Raw genomic sequence first — 19573 nt, 5'->3', positions numbered from 1 at the left:
GAAAGAGCTTGCAATTATGTAGCACCTTTAACATCCTCAGTATGTCTCAAAGTGTTTCAAAGCCAATGAATTACATTTGAAGTGCAATCGCTACTTTTGTAGGCAAATACAGCAGCCAATTTGCACACAGCAAGATCTTACAAACAGCAATCAGACGAGGGGGTCAAATGTTATTCATTCATAACTCATTCAAGAAAGGGGAAAGCAATAAGGTAGGAAAAGAAAATCAGGTGGGGCGTAAAATGGACTACTGATCTGCTATCATAGGGAAAATTTGAGAGTCTTTAATTAAGGATGAAATTACCATGTATCTAGGTAAAATCAAAATGCTTAGAAGTAGCTACCATGGATTTCAAAAGGGACGGTCTTGTTTGACAAACCTCAGAATTTTTTGAGGAGGTAACAGATGTGGTAGATGGGGGAAATGGGCTGGATGTGGTGTACATGGAATTTAGAAAAGCCTTTGATAAGGTACCACATGGGAGATTACTAGAGAAAATTAAGGGGTACAGAATTAGGGGTAGGATAGCAAACTGTATTAAAAATTGATAGTAGACTGGCTTTAAGGGCAGTTTTTCCCAGAGTGGTTGGGGTAGGTAGTGGTCTCTTGTGGTTCAGTTTTGGGGCCACTTCTATTCACTGTATATATCAATGATTTCAATACAGGCCTAAATGAAGTGAAGTGGTGTCAACATTTTCTGATGATACCAAAATATGAGGTATAGTTACTTCTTTAGAAGACCAAAGGAAATTGCAAAGAGATATCGATTGGATGGGTGAATGGGCTAATAAGTGGCAGATTGGAATTCAATGTCAGTAAATGTTAGGTGATGCATTTTGGTAAAAAAAAAGTAACAGCAGTAATTATGTTCTGAATGGACGATGGTTTGGTGCTGTGGAAAAGCAGAGGGTCTTGGGGGCACTGGTTCACAGAACATTAAAGGCAGCACCTCAGGTCAATAAGGCTGTAAAATAAGCTAACAGAATTCTAGGTTTTATCATAAGAGGTACAGAGCAGAAAAGCCACGGTGTAATGATGAGCTATATAAGACCTCAGTTAGAGTAGTGTGTACAGTGTTGGGCTGCAAACTAAAGGAAGGATATTTGAGGTTTTAGAGATGGTACAATGCAGATTCACTAGAATGCTACGTAGTATGAAGAAAGACAAATACAAAGAAAGAGATGAAAAAAGGGTCTTTGTTTATTAGAACATCGCAGATTATGGGCGATATAATCCAATGGGACAGGGTAGATAGAAGCAGACTGTTTCCAGTAAGGGCAGGAGAAACTTTTTCCACACAGGGAGCTGTGAGGCTGTGGAATTCACGTCCACGATTAGTGGTTGAAGCAGAAATTATGTCAACAGTCAAGATTAGATTGATGCCCCTGACATTTGTGTTGGGGCCATTTCTGTTTCCCCTTTATATAAATGCTTTGGATATTGGTACAAGAAGAATGATAGAAATTTGCCAAGATCAAATTTAGAGGCAAATCAAGGAACAACGTAGGAGACTGAAAGAGAACATAGACAGGTTTGCAAAGCGGTCAAATCGGTGCCTGAGACAATGCAATGCAAAAAAATGTGAAGTATTGGGATAAAACAGTGGGAAGAAAGTATTCCACAAACAGTAGAAGAACAAAGAGATCTAGGGTGGTAGATGCCTAGATGAATACACAGGTAGAAAAGGCCATAAAAAGCAAAAAAGATTCTGGGTTTTATACATAGAAGGTAGTGAACGTAAAAGCAAGGAAATGCTGATGAATCTGTACAAGATATTGATTGGAGTATTGCAGATAGTCCTTGGTACCTCATTATAGGAAGGATATTAGAAAGCATACAGTAAAGATTCCAGGAATGAGAAGTTTTAATTATGAAGACAGATAAGAAAACTTAGAGTTCTTTTTCAGGGGACTGGACAAAGCTAAGGGAGATCTAAAAGAGCTTTTCAAAATTATGAAAAGTTTTGAGAGGGTAAAGATTGATATGTTGTTTCCAATGGTTGGCAATCAGTAACATGGGGGAATAGACTTAGGATTGTTGCTTGAAAAACAAAAAGGAGGAAATATTATAGATTGCCTCAGTGCAAGTCTGGTCGTGGGACTTTCACACGTGTGTCACTTAAACCTTGACTGAGACTGGGTGGGTTTTCAGGTTTGCTTAATCAGCACTTATTCCAAATCAGGGGAGGGAAACTGTGCACTGCTACAGGCTTGAACACCTGCAGCAATGTGCAAATTCCAAGTGGATTTTTGGCCTTCTAGCTGCCCGGACTGTAGACCCACTGTACCAAAGAACAAAGTATAGTATTGGGAAGAGGTTGCTGGCTGCTTCTGTACACATCCTTCTATCTGAAAGGGCAGCTCTGAAACCTCCAAAGGCCATTTTATGTGGGTAATCCTTGAGGCAGTTGTTTGTTCAACGATATCCTGGAAAATGATGCAGGAGGCATTATGATATTACTCCTGCACCCAGCGCAAATGGAGCAGAAACCAGGTGTTATGGGTCTCCATTCCAATCCTCCCTCTCACTGCTTGAGAATAGACACACGCAGGGCTTTGGGCAGAGAAAAATGGGCTCTGAGATGCTTTAGCACAACTGGCTAGGTCTATATAATTTAAAACTGGGAATTTGATGAGTACTTGAAATATTAAAAGGATACAGAGAAAGGGCAGGGAATTGTGATTACAGCAGATAATTCCAATTGAAGAAATAGCACCAGGACAAGCACAAAGAACTGAATAACTTCTGTGCTGTAAGTTTTGAAACCTTTAAGTTTTAAACAAGAGCAGATAGGATGGTCATTTTTATAATGTTAAAAATTTCACCAGCAGTTGGAGACTTTGAGAGGAACATTGGGCATTCATACATGTGCACAGTGCTCTGGTTTCTCTGATTAGAGTGGTGCAAACTAGCAGTATAACTGTACACTGCTCTGCTCACACTCCTTGAAGAATTATATTGATGTCAAACCAGTTCCTGCAGTGCAAGATCAACAACACAAAGTTCATACATTTAAGTGGTTTTGCTTAAAATGTTGTCTGCAAACTAGAACTGATTATTTCAACTTTTGTGAAGTAGGTCACATATTGTAATAACCACAATAACCATGTTGATTACTAACTTTTACAGTTGACATGAAAATAATGCAGTAAAACACCTACAGGAAAAGGAATGCAACTTTAATACAAATCATTATTATAGTACAATACTCATTAGATTAAATCAGTAGCTATGGCTATTTTTAAAAAAATCATTTAATGGTCAACTCCAGGACAGCAACATCCTCCATATGTTTAAGCTATAAAACTCTGAACACTAGAGAAGATTATGATAACCAATTGACAGTCTGAGCCACTTCATGGATTCTTAAACTGCATCTTTACGTTAATTATGGTGCTAATCTAAATCAACAAAACAATGGAAAGCAAAGTAATAAATAAATATATAATACAAAGCAAAATTAAAATAAAGAATGCATTTACAAAACAGGTTAATGGAAAATAGATTAAAATATAGTGTTACTTCTACATTTTCAGATTTGCATCTCAGTGCCATAATATTGCAATAAAACAAAACCAGATTTATCATTTTTTGCTTTAATTTGTATTAGCAAATAGTCTTATATTAGATATGATGCTGATGTGTTGATATGATAACAGATGTGTTGCAATTAACTGCATTATTGCTTGAAGTGCAGAGTAGGACTGGCAGGGATGCCAGGCTGCATTTTACAGCTAGCTGTTTATCAGCAGAAAAGCTTGTGTCTTGACTGTGTTATTAAACTCACCGAAAGGAGATACATTAATTCTTGGCAAGAATGAGCAGCATTAAAAGGTTCATTCACTCAATTCTGCCAGTTAACAAAAGAACAAGATGTTTCTCTAAGACAGTGCATAAATGTCCATAGAAGGGAAGGAAGGGGAACCAATTATGTGACTGTACACAAAATTTTAATCCTGCTACCATTACTGCACACCAAGCAGGAATGGTCAGGGTCATGTTGAAAGTATCTGCTTCCAAAGTCAAATGTGGTCTGACCCTATTTAAACAAAGCCAACGAGAAATTTGGGAAGATACAATTATCAGATTAAAACTGTACAAGCTGCTCAAACACAAGTCACAGAAGTACTGTGGTGTAATATTAAAGAGATGCTAATAATCATGTTTAGGAGGAGGTACATTTAGGAACCACTAAACAGGGAGAAAAGTACACAAGCCTACGTGTGAATTATCAACTGGTGGGGTGAATAATCTGACACTCAATAGGCCGGATTTTGCTCTGAAATTAATGGCACGGCTAACAGGGCTCACCATTATTTCAGTGCAAATGGTACAGCAACTTCTGGCAACTGCACATGCACAGTTAAACATGGAAATCCGGAAGTTGCTCTACAAGATGCCCTGCTCCCCTGTAAACTTCGCGGAAAGGACATCTCGCCAGCTGACTCACCGTTCCGATGAATGGAATGGTGTGACGTTCCTGCACTGCCCTGATGGATACGAAGTAGTCTCACCACAAAAAGGTATGTCAAGTTATTTAAGTCTAAGCACACTTTTAACAGCATGGTAAGTCTTAATGACTGCCAAACAACCTCTCTAGCACTGAAAATTAACTTTAACAAGTGTAGAATCTCATTCCTTCGGATTTTAATTGTTATTGGACATTTTAAAAAAAATTTAATTTTAATTTTTCTTTGTCTCTTAATTCAATATTTCTTACCCTCTCTTATTTTGCTTTCTGTACCCGATCTAAAATTGAATTTAGAATTCCAACTTATACTTCCTGGTTCAGGCTCTGTATGGCTTATTAACATGCTTCAATCCGATTGGTTATGGGGACAGACAGTTGCTTGCCCCGTTCACACAGGTCCCAGATGCACTATAGAGGAACTTGCTGTGAAGAAACCAAGAAAAGTTTATGGGTAAGCACAAATCTAACGAGCGGCGGGCCCCATTCGTTTGCCATTCAATAGTTCCCTTATGTTTCCCCAGTCACGTTGTAGAATGAGAGCCTGACTCATTAGATTTTACCACATGTTGGCATGTGATAAAATGTGGCATATCAAGTTTAAATTTCCTGTTGAATCATTACACAACAGAATGACATCAATTGATGCAGCACCACCTGCAGCTGGTGTGACTAATAGTTTATACTTTTTGGTATTATACTTGGGATGCTATATTTTTGTTGTAGTTACTTCTACAAAATTTTGGGAGTGAGGAAGTGATGCTTCAGTTGCACAGAGCATTGATCAGACCCCATCTGGAGTACTGCATTCTGTTCTGGGCACCACACCTCAGGAAGGATATATTAGCCTTGGAAGGGGTACATTGCCGATTCACCACAATGATACCAGGGTTAAAAGGGTTAAATTATATGAGGACCTGTTGATTAAACTTGGCTTATATTATCTTGAGTTTAGAAGGTCGAGGGGTTCTATAATCATGGTGTTTAAAATCATAATGGGATTCGATAGGGTAGATACAGAGAAACTATTTCCTCTGGTAGGGAATCCAGAACAAGGAGGCACAATCTTAAAATTAGAGCTAGGCCATTCAGGAGTGAAATCAGGAGGCACTTTTTCCACACAGAGGGTAGTGGAAATCTGGAACTTGCTCCCCCAAAAGGCTGTGGATACTGAGTCAGTTCAAATTTTCAAGTCTGAGATCGCTAGATTTTTTATTAGGTGTGGGTGTCAAGGGATATGGAACAAAGGTGGGTAAATGGAGTTGAGGTACAGATCAACCGTGATCTAACTGAATAACAGAACAGGCTCGAGGGATTGAATGGCCTGCTCCTGTTCCTATGTTGTTGTGTGATACATGTCGTTTACAGTATTGGAAGAAAAGGTCATAATGTACTATTATATCAATGTACAGTGCAACCTACTCAGTCAGGTTCTCATCAATTGAGAGCTGAAACTCAAATCAATTGTCTAGAAAGGTAGACAACAATGGTAGTGCCTTACAGATAGCTGCATGTGTAAATGAAATTGTCTGGTTCGCTTAACATTTAATGCATGCCAGATACAATAAGCAATTCCCCAGATAGAGAGGGCAGTTGGATTTCACTTCCCACCCACCAGGTGAAAGATGTAAAAACATATTAAGAAAAAGAGTTTGGTGGGGGGGGGGGAAGAAAGTCGTGGGGCACCAGAAACCGGCACGCAATGGAGGTAACGACTGCAACGCTCCTGCCCCTCCTGGCTCCACAGAAACATAAAGGTATAAAAAAAGTCACTTATCTTCCTGTGAGTGGCCTCCAGCGATCACTGTGAGGACCACTGGTTAAGTCGCTGCAGGCCTGGAAAAACTGCACATGCACTGCCCAGTTGATGATGCGTTTTGAACCGGGTCCTGAAACAGGCGTTAGGACCTAGATTTGCAGAGTCAAGGGCCCTCACACCTGCTTCCAGCTGGCGTCCTGGACACCTGGAACTCCACTCGAGGTGCACTAGTTTCGGTTCACAGGAAGCATGGATCTGCTTATGGCAGGATTGTCCAATAGGAATCACTGACTAGCCACCAGGTGTGGCTACAGCGACACTGTTTTAGCCAAGTGCACAAATTTTAGTAGAAAATGCCCTACACACAGTATGGGTAAATGTACTTCGCCTGTATCTACCACCATTCAGTAACCAAGGAAATGAAGAACTCAACGATGAAAAAACACTTGCACTCTGCTTTTCATCTATTTTACCAACAAATGCGCAAAGAGGATATAGAACACACGCATACACCGTGCAAATGAGTATCGAGATCACATTCCCAACAATGGTGTCTATTACTATTAACTAATCAGAAATACAATTAGCCACATGTGGCTAGTGGCTAACGTATTAAACAACACTGGCCTATGGGACACCTTGATACTTGAGAGTGAAGAGTGTATTGGGAAAAGCCTGAACAACAACACATTGTTGCAGCCATGGGACAGTTACATGTTTTTAAGTTTTACACAAATATGTCCTAGCCACTTGGGGCTAACTGGCAAATCACAGCCCCATTAAATGTAAACATATGGTTACTCTTGAACTGGTGCCCAAAATGTGTGTTTTGATCCTCTGTCGAGTTAAACTCCAGTTTTTTTGTTAAGTAGAGTTCTGTAGAGATCTAGAACTGATATTTAAATATATAAAACTCCTAATTCAAAATCTGGCTGATAAAATGTTGCTTATGGTGTAATTACTAGTTCTTGAAATACTAATTGGTTTGGCAACTTTGTTGCTCAAAAGAACTATTTTACAGAAAGCAAAATAGTACAAAAACGGTACTGTAGAGTCAGGAGACAAAATTGTGATCAATTATTAAGCAATAGTGTGGAATCAACACTCCCAGAGTTTTGTTGTTTGGTGGTGGTTACGCTACAGAAAAAAAGCGTTGTGTAATTAAGTGCATATTTTACTCTTCATCAATCTGATACCAGTGAGATTTTGATTTGTTTTTAAAATTATCACAATTCAAGAGCCCTGTTCACATCCATTTCATTGGGGTGGATGCATTAGGACAAAATATAGCAATGGGATTCCCTCAAATAGCATCCACGTGACAACTGCAGAAGGTCTGTTTGGAGAGTATTCTGTAGCTTCCCCTCCCCTTCAGTCTTTTTTTTTTGATTCGTTCATGGGATGTGGGCATCGCTGGCAAGGCCAGCATTTATTGCCCATCCCTAATTGCCCTCGAGAAGGTGGTGGTGAGCCGCCTTCTTGAACCGCTGCAGTCCGTGTGGGGAAAGTTCTCCCACAGTGCTGTTAGGTAGGGAGTTCCAGGATTTTGACCCAGCGACGATGAAAGAACGGCGATATATTTCCAAGTCGGGATGGTGTGTGAATTGGAGGGGAACGTGCAGATGGTGTTGTTCCCATGTGCCTGCTGCCCTTGTCCTTCCAAGTTGCTTGATTGGCACCCCATCCACCACCCTGAACACTCACTCCCTTCACCACCAGTGCGCCGTGGCTGCAGTATGTACCATCCACAGGATGCACTGCAGCAACTCACCAAGGCTTCTTCGACAGCACCTCCCAAACCCGCAACATCTATCACCTAGAAGGACAAGGGCAGCAGGCACATGGGAACAACACCACTTGCACATTCTCCTCCAAGTCACACGGGGAGGGACTGACTGATGCCTCACCTGGCCCAGCACAAGAGAGGGCTGCAACTAGTGTATGGCCCCCGGACTTCTCCGCACACGGAACCTCTCGGGGCTCAGGTCAATTTCGCCTCCAGGCACTTGAAGGTTGTAAATTGTCGTCTGTTAAACAATGAGGCCATCCAAGGGGGTCAAAAGGCTTGGGACATTTCAATAAGAAAAGGCCACGAGAAACAAATGCTGCAATGGTTCGCAGTGACTTTATCACAGTGGGGACCCTCCTGTATCTATTAAATCCATGAAAGTCATACTATGTAACTATTTTGGTGGTGGTAGTGGTTGTTGGAGGCCAATCATTTCAGCCCCAGGACATTGCTGCAGGAGTTCCTCAGGGCAGTGTCCTAGGCCCAACCATCTTCAGCTGCTTCATCAATGACCTTCACACCATCAGAAGGTCAGAAATGGAAATGTTCGCTGATGATTGCACAGTGTTCAGTTCCATTCGCAACCCCTCAAATAATGAAGCAGTCTGTGCCCGCATGCAGCAAGACCTGGACAACATCCAAGCATGGGCTGATAAATGGCAAGTAACATTCGCGCCAAACAAGTTCCAGGCAATGGCCATCTCCAACAAGCGAATCCAACCACCTCCCCTCGACATTCAACGGCATTACCATTGCCAAATCCCCCACCATCACATCCTGGGGGTCACCATTGACCAGAAACTTAACTGGACCACCAACCACATAAATACTGTGGCTACAAGAGCAGGTAAGAGGCTGGGTATTCTGCAGCGAGTGACTCACCTCCTGACTCCCCAAAGACTTTCCACCATCTACAAGGCACAAGTCAGGTGTGTGATGGAATACTCTCTACTTGCCTAGATGAGTGCAGCTCCAACACCACTCAAGAAGCTCGACACCATCCAGGACAACACAGCCCGCTTGATTGGTACTCCATCCACCACCCTAAACATCCACTCCCTTCATCACTGGTGACACGCCAAGGCTTCTTCGACAGCACCTCCTAAACCCACGACCTCTACCACCTAGAAGGACAAGGACAGCAGGTACATGGGAACAACACCACCTGCACGTTCCCCTACAAGTCACACACCATCCCGACTTGGAAATATATCGCCGTTCCTTCATCGTCGCTGGGTCAAAATCCTGGAACTCCCTACCTAACAGCACTGTGGGAGAAGCTTCACCACACGGACTGCAGTGGTTCAAGAAGGCGGTTCACCACCACCTTCTCAAGGACAATTAGGGATGGGCAATAAATGCTGGCCTTGCCAGTGATGCCCACATCCCATGGATGAATTTTAAAAAATTGTTTGTCTCATGAGTCCCGTGCCAATAAATTTCATGTAATTCTTTCTGTATCATATGTTTCTTTCATGAATCCAGCATCAGTTAAATTCGTACTGTGCCAGTTGTATATTTTGTGAATCCTGCATCAACTCAATTTGAGAATTTCAGCCTGTGTTGCCTTGCAGTTTATCATGGGTTCGACGATTGAGTCTGCAGATCGTGGGGTGAATATGCAGCTGAAAGCCTCATAGTGGGACGGACCACTGCACCTGAACAGCGGGACAGTGGTCCCCAATCAGGACCCAGGCTACCTGTGAGCAGTACTGCCGGCGATTTTAAACATCGGTGCAAAAGTGTCCTAGCTGATTCACAGCCCTGGGAGGCATGTAAGGGAGACACAAATGTTGAAAGGAATTCACCCTTGTGAAGGGGATCATAGAAGAAAAAGCTAAGATTAAGTATAATGAAGTGGCAAAGCATTCTAAAATAGCTATCTTAAGGGGGGGTAGAGGGAGATATAACTTGGGGCAAATAAGAGAGGTTAAGAAAACCAATAGTGAAGGAAATATGAATAGAAATAAAAACAATGCTGATAAACATCAGGGTTGCAGTTCTTGTCTGCAAATGTGCGAAGCATTAGAAATGAAGTCAAGAAAAGCAGAAACACTACTGGAGGGATGGAGGTGTATGACATGGCAACCTCGACAAAAAGCTTGCATTTAGCCAGGACAAGACTGGAAAGTAAACATTCATCTGCTGATAATCTGGATGTGCTGTTCGCATGAAAAATGCAGCTATGGAAATATTACACCTACAATATATTGGGTGCATTTTAACACATACAACAGTGCCAACTACTAAAGTATAAAGCTATTTACCATTACTTCTCCCCTGCATTTGTAAAAATGTGCAGAGCCCATTTTGTGCAGTAACATGGCAATGATACCAACTTTCAAAAATTATAGGCAGCCCAAAAGCTGAGGTGACTACACCTGTAGTGAGAAAAATGGCAAGTTCTTGACATGCACTGCTCACTGCATCAGTATCAACTATTCTCCTTGCTATGCAGTAAGAGATTGGAGAGAGGGTGTGAAATTACCAATGAGCAAATTAAACAGGCCTTGCGCTGGGTGGGAGGGGCGACTCTGCTCCCTGGGGTGGGGGAGATACTGCTCACTGGGAGGGTTAAGAGTTTGTGCTGAGAACACATGCTCAGAGGCAAGGGCAAGGGGAGTAGAGAGCTTCAGCAGCCCACCAGTGCCCATTCATGGGGTGACATAATTGAAGGGGTCCATGAGTTAACTGCTGGGCTGGCATGGCATTGAGGGTTTTCAGAGTCAAAGCGACGCAGGAGGCTGCTCAATGTGGAGCCCTCACTCCTCCTCTGACGAAAGGTCTTCGTCCTGAAACGTTAACTCTGTTTCTTTCTCCACAGATGCTGCCTGACTTGCTGAGCTTTTCCAGCATTTTCTGCTTTTATTCCAGCAGGCAGGAGTTTGGTGGGAGTTTTTAGATCATGCTGATAGCACTTGACAAGGTTCCACATAAGAGACTGTTAACGAAAATGAGAGTGCATGCAATTGGAGGCAACCTATTGGCTTGCCCTCCACACCAGTCTCCGAACCTGGACATCAGTTCGTCGATGCTCCAACCTGACTCCACCCCATCAACGTCAACCTTATCCCACCATGGGACCTCTGACTTTAACTTTGGATTCCCTTCTACTGTCTCCTCTCTATTCCCTGTTTATTACCAGGGAACATCTATCCCAATCTTGCTACGTGGCCACACCTACGTAACTGAGTTTCCATGTCCATTTGCATGTGCGTTTTGGCTGCCGCTCCGGACCCGAGCCCATCGCTTCTATTTTCCCTTTTTTCTTCTTTTCTCTTTACCACTCCTAGGTCCCTCTCTCCTGTTGACATGCCTCCTTTCATTTCTCCCTTATTTCTGCCCCCCCAAAATCTATGATTTCAACCTCCATCTCAACTCATCATGCCCTCTTCCTTAATCTCTCCCTCCATATAATCTCCCCTACACAAATTCATGGCCACCCCCTCGACCTTGCCATCTCACGTGGCCTCTCTACTCCCACCATGTCAACCACGGATAAATGCTACCTCTGATCACTTCCTTGTATCCCTCTCCTCCCACATCCCCTTTCCCCCTCCCAACCCCACTTCCTTCTGTGCCCACCCCTGAAAAAAACTCTCCCCCAAGTCACTTACAACGGCTCTTTCTAATTCCCAACTGTCTATCCTTTCGCCCTCCATTCAACACGATATTTCTGCAGCTACCGATCTGCTCAATCACATCCTCACCTCCCCCTTTGATGCCTTTGTCCCCATTAAAACGATTACTCTCTCTCACCCTGCCAGGTTGTTCCTCTTGGTATGGCCCTCATCTCTACTCCCTTATGTCCAAGGGACGCAGACTTGAACGTTTATGGCGGAGAACTGGTTTGGCCATTCATTGCCAGATCTGGCTGGACCACATAAAGCACCAATGGGTCCTGCTCTCCTTGACCATAACTGGTCACTTTTCCAGGATCGTCCTGGAATGCAAAGATAACCCCCAGCTTCTCTTCACTACAAACCATCTTCTTAATCCACTCTCCCCACCTTCTCCACCCTCAACTCCAACAACAAATGCGAGGAGCTCATGGGCTTGTTTGTCACTAAGATTGAGACCATCCGTTCAGCTGCCTCTGCTGATTCCCTCCCTTCCCCCAGCCCATCAAGCCAAACTTCCCCTCCGGTTCCCTCTGCCCTAGCCCTGAACTTGCATCAAAATTTTCTCAAACTAAATATTAGAAAGACTGAAGCCATTGTCTTCAGTTCCCGCCACAAGCTCTGCTCCCTAGCCGCTGACTCCGTCCCTCTCCCTGGCCACTGTCCGAGGCTGAACCAGACCGTTTGCAATCTTGGCGTCCTATTTGACCCTCAGATGAGCTTCCGACCACATATCCGCTCCATCACCAAGACCGCCTACTTCCACTTCCGTAACATCGCCTGTCTCCGCCCCTGCCTCAGCTCATCAGCTGCTGCTGAAACCCTCATCCTTGCTTTTGTTACCTCTAGACTTGACTATTCCAATGCTCTCCTGGCCAGCCAGCCTCCCATCTTCCACCCTCAATATACTTGAGCTCATCCAAAACTCTGCTGCACGTATCCTAACTTGCAGCAAGTCTTGTTCACCCATCGCCCCTGTGCTCGCTGACCTACATTGGCTCCAGGTCCAGCAACACCTTGGTTTTAAAATTCTCATCCTCATGTTGAAATCCCTCCGTGGACTTGGGAGCGTCAGCGCTGTGCCATCCCTGAACTCGGGAGCGTCAGCGCTGTCTGTTCTCTGAAATCAACAGTGTTAGCACTGTTTCTTGTCTGAACTCTAGCCTGCCTGGATCAAATTACACATTCCAGAGAACTTGGTTAGGTAAAGGCCTCCCATATCCTGTCAGTGGCATTACAAGAATGTCCTGCCATTACCAGTGCCACTAGATAGAGCAACTACGGCCAATAACGGTGGATCTATATGCAGCGGTATAACTCTGTAGCCTGCCTGGATCAAATTACTACTAAAATTAGTACATGACTAAACTGATATCACCACGGCCACACCTGTAGTCAGTAATTTCTATTGGTAAACACTGGACTAATGATTGCATTCATTTCTTAAAAAAATTCTGCAAATATGTATTACATATATGCATGCACAACGTGTAAAATATAAATAGATTTGATTTTTATAAAAATACAGCCAGTTGATGCGGGAAGAAGAGAAATGATATAGAATTCATGTTGCCTGCTTTCGGTTTAGTGGGCATTAAATCAGCAAGACAGAACCCTGAACTGGGCCTCAATGCCACTAATATCAAATTTCCAACTATTTGTGTCGGTAGTGGCAAAAAAAAAATCAGCTTTTGCATTGATTCAACCTTTTGCCACTATAAATTAAATACATGCTATCGATCTTATCTGGATTTGGCAAGCATTCAACATTTGTTACCTAATCTACATGGGATATTTTGGTGCTCATTCTTACGTTCAGTATTCCCGTCAGGAAGTGGCGTACTGAAAACACCCACCATTGTACCATTAAAATATTCTATTTCCTAGGAGGAACGATCGCATTTTTCGATTAAAAAGTTAGCCTCATTGGGCCTTCTTTAAAAATAAAAGCAGCTAAAATAAAATTGTTTGAAATCCTGCTGCGTTTAGAAACCCAAAAGATTTCTACGTTGTTGACAGATTTGAACTAAAAAATAATAATCACTGAGCAATTGAACGAACACCTAAAACTTCAGATTAAGATTACCGTACACACATAAAAAAAATTAACCAGAACATTAAAAAACCTTTTTAAAAAAACAGCCGAAAGAGGATGTGGATGAGGCTTCCTCCCACTTTACTGTACGTGACTCAACGAGCAGAGGCCAGGAACTAAACAAAAGGCAATACCAGGACTGGGTGGGTGGGGAATGTACATTAACCAGCAGGATAGAGGAGTGAAGCCTACTGCAATCTCCCTTTGTAAACTGATATTGTAACTTTACAATTTGCATTTTACAATCCCCCCCCCCCCCGAGATCCAATCTTCCCCCTTTGAAAACAATATCAATTCCCAAGTCGGAAAATACTGTAAGGTTGTTCAAAAAGCTCGCACTGTGGGACTTCCCCCCCCCCTTCCTCTCCTCCTCCAATCCCCATTTTTCCTTTGGTGAGATGTCATGTTATTTGAACCCCCCCACCCTGAAGGTGCTGGAGTGAGGGGTTTGGACGGGACACTTACCCTGTCCATGGAGCGAACCCAATCCGCAGAGGCAGAAGGCGAGCAGCAACCTCGATACTCGGGCCCCGCTCCTCCACATTGTAACCAAAGTCTTCAGCCTCTCCGCCGCTTCATGGATCTCAGCTCCGACTCACACTGAACCCCACTGGCGAGAGGTCCACTCAGGACCGAGGAGGAGGGACCCGCCGGGCGGGCGGCACTGTCCGGCTATTCGGCAACCTGTCAGTCTCTGCTCCCCTCCATACAAACTCAACTTTCGCAACAGGAAGTCGGCAAAAAATTGGAGACACATCCAGAAGACTGTGGGTTGTTTTCGATACGTCATCATCCCTACTGCTGCTGGTTAACTGTCTCGGTACTAACCTGCCTCTAGGTTCAAGGACAAGCTTTGTAGCTTTAATAAATATCCACCACAAAACATGCTTGAAATACACAGTAGGTCAGTTAGCATCTGTAAAGAGAAAAGACAGATTGACGTTTTGGGTAATAATCCTTGGTTACAACCCTATTTTTATAGATTATGTAAAGTTTTGAAGCCTAAATTCCCAGGTTTTTGTACCACCGTTGGGCTATGGCTCGCACACTGTCCCCAATTCTGGGGTTGGGGGGGTCATTTACAGGGGGCGGAGAGCCATCGTTACTGAAGCCCCCACCTACCTCACCTCATAAGGGGCAGGAATTATAAAGCCGCACTTGTCCATTACGTTAAAAGTCCAGCTGTTCTTGGCCGAAGATGATTTCAGAAACTTCTGATCCTGGCACTAACGTACGCCTGCATTATGCTGGAATACTTAACACTGGGGGCTAGTGAAGCAGAACTGGCAGAATTTCTTGACGTGACCTCTCTGCAGAAGTGGGCTGCCCTCCACCCCATTCCAGACCTTCCTCTCTATTCTTCCCCACATTCCCACTTTGTCCCTGGCTCCCTACTTGCTTATAAATTGTTAGATCTCTAACTTCTTCCAGTTCTGATGAAAGGTCATCGACCTGAAATGTTAACTCGGTTTCTGTCTCCACATATCGTGCTTGACCTGCTGAGTGTTTCCAGCATTTTCTGTTATTGTCAAAAATGTATTTGCTTTTCTTCTTCAAAAATAAAGGAAAATATGATCTGGAAGATTAAGATTCTGCCATAAGGTGAGAAGTTTTGCAAGTCTTGACTGCAGCATAGCTGACCAACCCTTTAGTGGAAGGAACATCATTATCAAAGTGTTGTCCAGGAGGAGACGGGGAAAATATTTTGTTGACTATTTTAGCTAAAGAAAACCTTAGAATCTTACAGCACAGAAGGAGGCCATTCAGCTTATCATGCCTGTGCCGGTTCTTCGAAAGAGCTGTCCAATTTAATCCCACACCCCAGTCTTTTCGCCATAACCCTGCAAATTAGTCATCTTCAAGTATATGCCCAATCGCCTTTTGAAAGTTCCTAGGGAAACTGCTTCCACCACCCTTTCAGGTAGTGCATTCTAGATCTTAACAACCCTCTGTGTGAAAAAAATTCTCCTAATTTCTCCTCTAGTTCTTTTGCCAATTATTTTAAATCTATAACCTTTGGTTACCGACCCATTTACCAGAGGAAACAATTTCTCCCCACTTGCTCGATCAAAATCCCTCATAATTTTGAATATCTCTATTAGGCATCCCCTTAATCTTCTCTGCTCTAAGGAGAACAATCCCAGCTTCTCCAATCTCACCACATAACTGAAGTCCCTCATCCCTGGTACCAATCTAATAAATCTCCTCTGCACCCTCTCCAAGGCCTTGGCATCCTTCCTAGAGTGTGGTTCCCAGAATTGTACACAATACTTCAGCTGAGGCCTAACCGGTGATTTATAAAGGTTTAGCATGACTTCCTTGTTTTTGTATTCACTACCCCTATTTACAAAGCCAAGTATCCCGTACACTTTCTTAACCGCCTTATCAACTTGCCCTGCCAACCTTCAAAGATTTGTGAATATGCATCCCCAGGTCCCTCTGCTCTTGCACCCCCCTCAAAATGGTACAATTTACTGCCCTCCCAAATTGCATCACTTCATACTTATTGGCATTAAATTGCATCTGCCATGTGTCTGCCCATTTCCCCAGTCTGTCTAAGTCCTCCTGAAGTCTGCTACTATCCTCCTCACTATTTACTACGTTGCCATGTTTTATAACATCTGCAAACTTCAAAATTGTACTCCCTATATTCAAGCCCAGGTCATTTATATATAACAAGAAAAGCAATGGTCCTAATACCGACTCCTGGGGGACCCCACTGCCTACTTCTCTCCAATCAGAAAAACATCTGTTCATCACTACTCTCTGCCTCCTATCCCTTAGCTGATTAGGTACCCATGTTACCACCATCCCTTTAATCCCATGTCCTTCTATTTTCCCAATAAATCTGTTATGTGGTACTTTATCAAATGCCTTTTGAAAGTCCATATATACATCCACTGCACTACCTTCATCAATCCACTCTGATACTTCATCAAAGAACTCAATCAGGTTAGTTTGACACGAATTGCCTTTAACAAATTAGAGCTGGCTGTCCCTTATTAACCTATGCTTCTCCAAGTGAGAATTTATTTTTTCAGCCTCTGGCTAGTTTTAAAAAAAAATTAAGCCCCTTAAAAAAAGGTGGTGGGGGGGGGGGCGCGGGTGTGTTAGTTATAAACGTGTCCCATTTTTTTGATGACACTGGGCCACCCATGTCATTCCTATTACCTATTATGCACTCCAGTCCCTGCGCTGCCCACCAGTCGTGTAAAGCTTCAAATGTACTAATCACTGACGTTAGACTGATTGGCCTGTAGTTACCAGGTTTATCCCCATCCCTTTTTTTGAACAGGGGTGTAATATTTGCAATCCTCCAGTCCTCTGGCACCGCTCCCATATCCAAAGAGGATTGAAAGATTGTGGTCAGAGCTTCTTCTATCTCTACCCTTGCTTCCCTCAGCCACCTAGGATGCATCCCATCAGGACCAGGTGACTTGTTAACTTTGAGTGATGCCAACTTATTTAGCACCTCCTTTCTATCTATTTTTATCCTATCCAATATCTCTACTCCCTCCTCCTCTACTGTGGCATTAACTTCATCCTCTTCTTTTGCGAAGACAGATGCAAAGTACTCATTCAGTACCTCAGTCGTGCCCTCTGCCCCCACAAGAAGATTTCCTTTTTTGTTCCTAATCAACCTCACCATTATTTTAACTATCCTTTTATTTTCTATACGTTTGTGAAAGATTTTTGGGTTCCCTTTTATGTTACCAACTAATCTTTTCTCATACTCTCCCTTTGCCCTTCTTATATCCTTCTTCAATTTCCCCCTGCACTCTGTATTCTGTCTGGTTTTCTATTGTATTCTGAACCTGACATTTGTCATAAACCTCCTTTTTCTGTTTTATTTGAACCTCTATTTCCTTTGTTATCCAGGGAGTTCTAGCTTTGGATTCCCTATCTTTCCTCCTTATGGGAATATTCTTGGTTTGTACCCGAACTATCTCTGCCTTGAAGGCCTGCCATTGCTCATTTACTCTTTTCTTGGCCAATCTTTGTTTTCTGTCCACCTGTGCTAGATCCCTTCTCAAATCACTGAAATTGGCTCTCTTCTAGTTGGGTATTTTTATCTTTGATTTTTCTTTATCCCTTTCCATAACTACTTTAAACCTAATCATATTATGATCACTATTACCCAGATGTTCTCCCATTGAAACACACTCCACTTGCCCTAATTCATTCCCTAGAACTAGAACCAGCACTGCTCCCTTTCTTGTTGAGCTAGAAATATTCTGATTAAGCAAAATCTTCTGTACACATTTTAGGAATGCTTCACCCTCCCTGCCCTTTACTCTGTTTTTTCTCCGGTCTATATTAGGGTAATTGAAGTCCGCTATTATTACTGCTGTATTATTTTTACATTTCTCTGAAATCTGGCTATACATTTGCTCCTCCATCGCCTTCTCACTATTTGGGGGTCTATGGTAAACACCAAGCAATGTAACAGCTCCTTTTCTGTTCCTTAACTCTAACCAAATAGATTCAGTCTTTGAACTCTCTAGTATATCGTCCCTCTGTAGAACTGTAATATTATCCTTGATCAAGATTGCCACCCCCCCCCCTTTCTTTTTTCCTTCTCTATCCTTCCTGAATACATTGTAGCCTGTTTTTAAGCAAGATATCCGTTATAGCCACTATATCATAACCTCATGTGACAACTTGTGCCTGCAGCTTATCAACATTATTTGTAACACTCCGTGCATTAACACACATGTATTCCAACACCATGCTAGTCGGCTTTGCTTTCTTCCTTCATCTAATTCCTGCTCTTTCTACACTATTCTTTATTTTGTTGCTGTTAGTCCCTTCTAGTTTTCTATGCACCTTATATCTCCTCTCTGCTACTACATCCTGGTTCCCCTCCCCCCCCCCCCCACCCCCCCGCCAAATTAGTTTAAACCCTCCCCCACACCATTAGTTAACCTCCCCATGAGGACATTTTTCCCAGCCCTGTTCAGGTGCAACTTATCTGGCTTGTACAGTCCCTCCTGTCCCAGAACTGGCCCCAAGGGAAGCTTGATAAGCTTAAATTAATCTCTTTTAGACTGTTTCCTTTTCTATACATTTATTAAATCTCATATTGTACGGGCCCAATATCTTTGATTTTGTAAATTGTTTAGAAAGGAATAAATTTGATGAGTTATTTTAGTCTGTATGAAGGGAGAATCAGGTCTGACATTTCCCACATTTTGGTTCAACAGGAGATATATGCGAATTCCATTGTGCCTGTTACTTCTAAATTGGGTAATTATAAGCCAAATGCAACTGAAAATATGCACTCTTGCATTGTGAGGGGTAATGTGGCTGATGCATGGTACAAGCATTGAAAGGGAAATAAGGTTTAAAAAGCTGAAGTGTGCAGAGTTACAACTTTCAATTCCATTCTTAATAAGAATGAGCATAAATACATTATAGATCTCTGTGGGGACAACTGAAAAGTGCTACATGTGTCTGAGCCAAAATTAGTTTTCTTTAGCGCATGAGGTACTGGGAACAGCACAGGGTTCCGGGGCTGGATTATTAGGCACCAACGGAAACGGAAGGGTCATGAGCTGCCTGTATAGCATTACCAGTTTTTCCATGTTAAGCGATTGGGCCACAAGGGCAAATTTAATTTATTAGCTATTGGAGGCCAAAGAAGAGGTGGCAAAAGTAGGGTGCAGAGATATCAGCCTTTAAGGATTGAAATCAGTGGGATAGACTCTCCAAAACTTGTCCGGGGTCAGGACGCTGCCAGAGAGCTCCAGCAGTGTCCAGGGGCAGAGCCCCATTGGGGGTCCAGGGGGCACCCAGCTGCTCTTAGGAACATAGGAAGAGGAGTAAGCCATTCAGCCTCTC

The 19573-nt window shown here is 42.9% G+C and overlaps 1 protein-coding gene across 1 annotated transcript in view; it reads right to left on the bottom strand.

The window, feature by feature from the left end:
- LOC137321930 (uncharacterized) overlaps positions 1-14478 on the bottom strand; it is a 59311-nt gene extending 44833 nt beyond the window's left edge. Inside the window, exon 1 of the mRNA XM_067984802.1 lies at positions 14198-14478. Within this exon, the coding sequence (XP_067840903.1) occupies positions 14198-14276 (79 nt within the window). The 5' untranslated portion in view covers positions 14277-14478. The remainder of the gene's footprint in view (positions 1-14197) is intronic.
- Positions 14479-19573: the final 5095 nt, after the last annotated feature.

This window comes from Heptranchias perlo, chromosome 5 (genome assembly GCF_035084215.1).
Source record: "Heptranchias perlo isolate sHepPer1 chromosome 5, sHepPer1.hap1, whole genome shotgun sequence".
Taxonomy (NCBI): domain Eukaryota; kingdom Metazoa; phylum Chordata; class Chondrichthyes; order Hexanchiformes; family Hexanchidae; genus Heptranchias; species Heptranchias perlo.
This window is presented reverse-complemented; position numbering and strand designations above follow the sequence as displayed.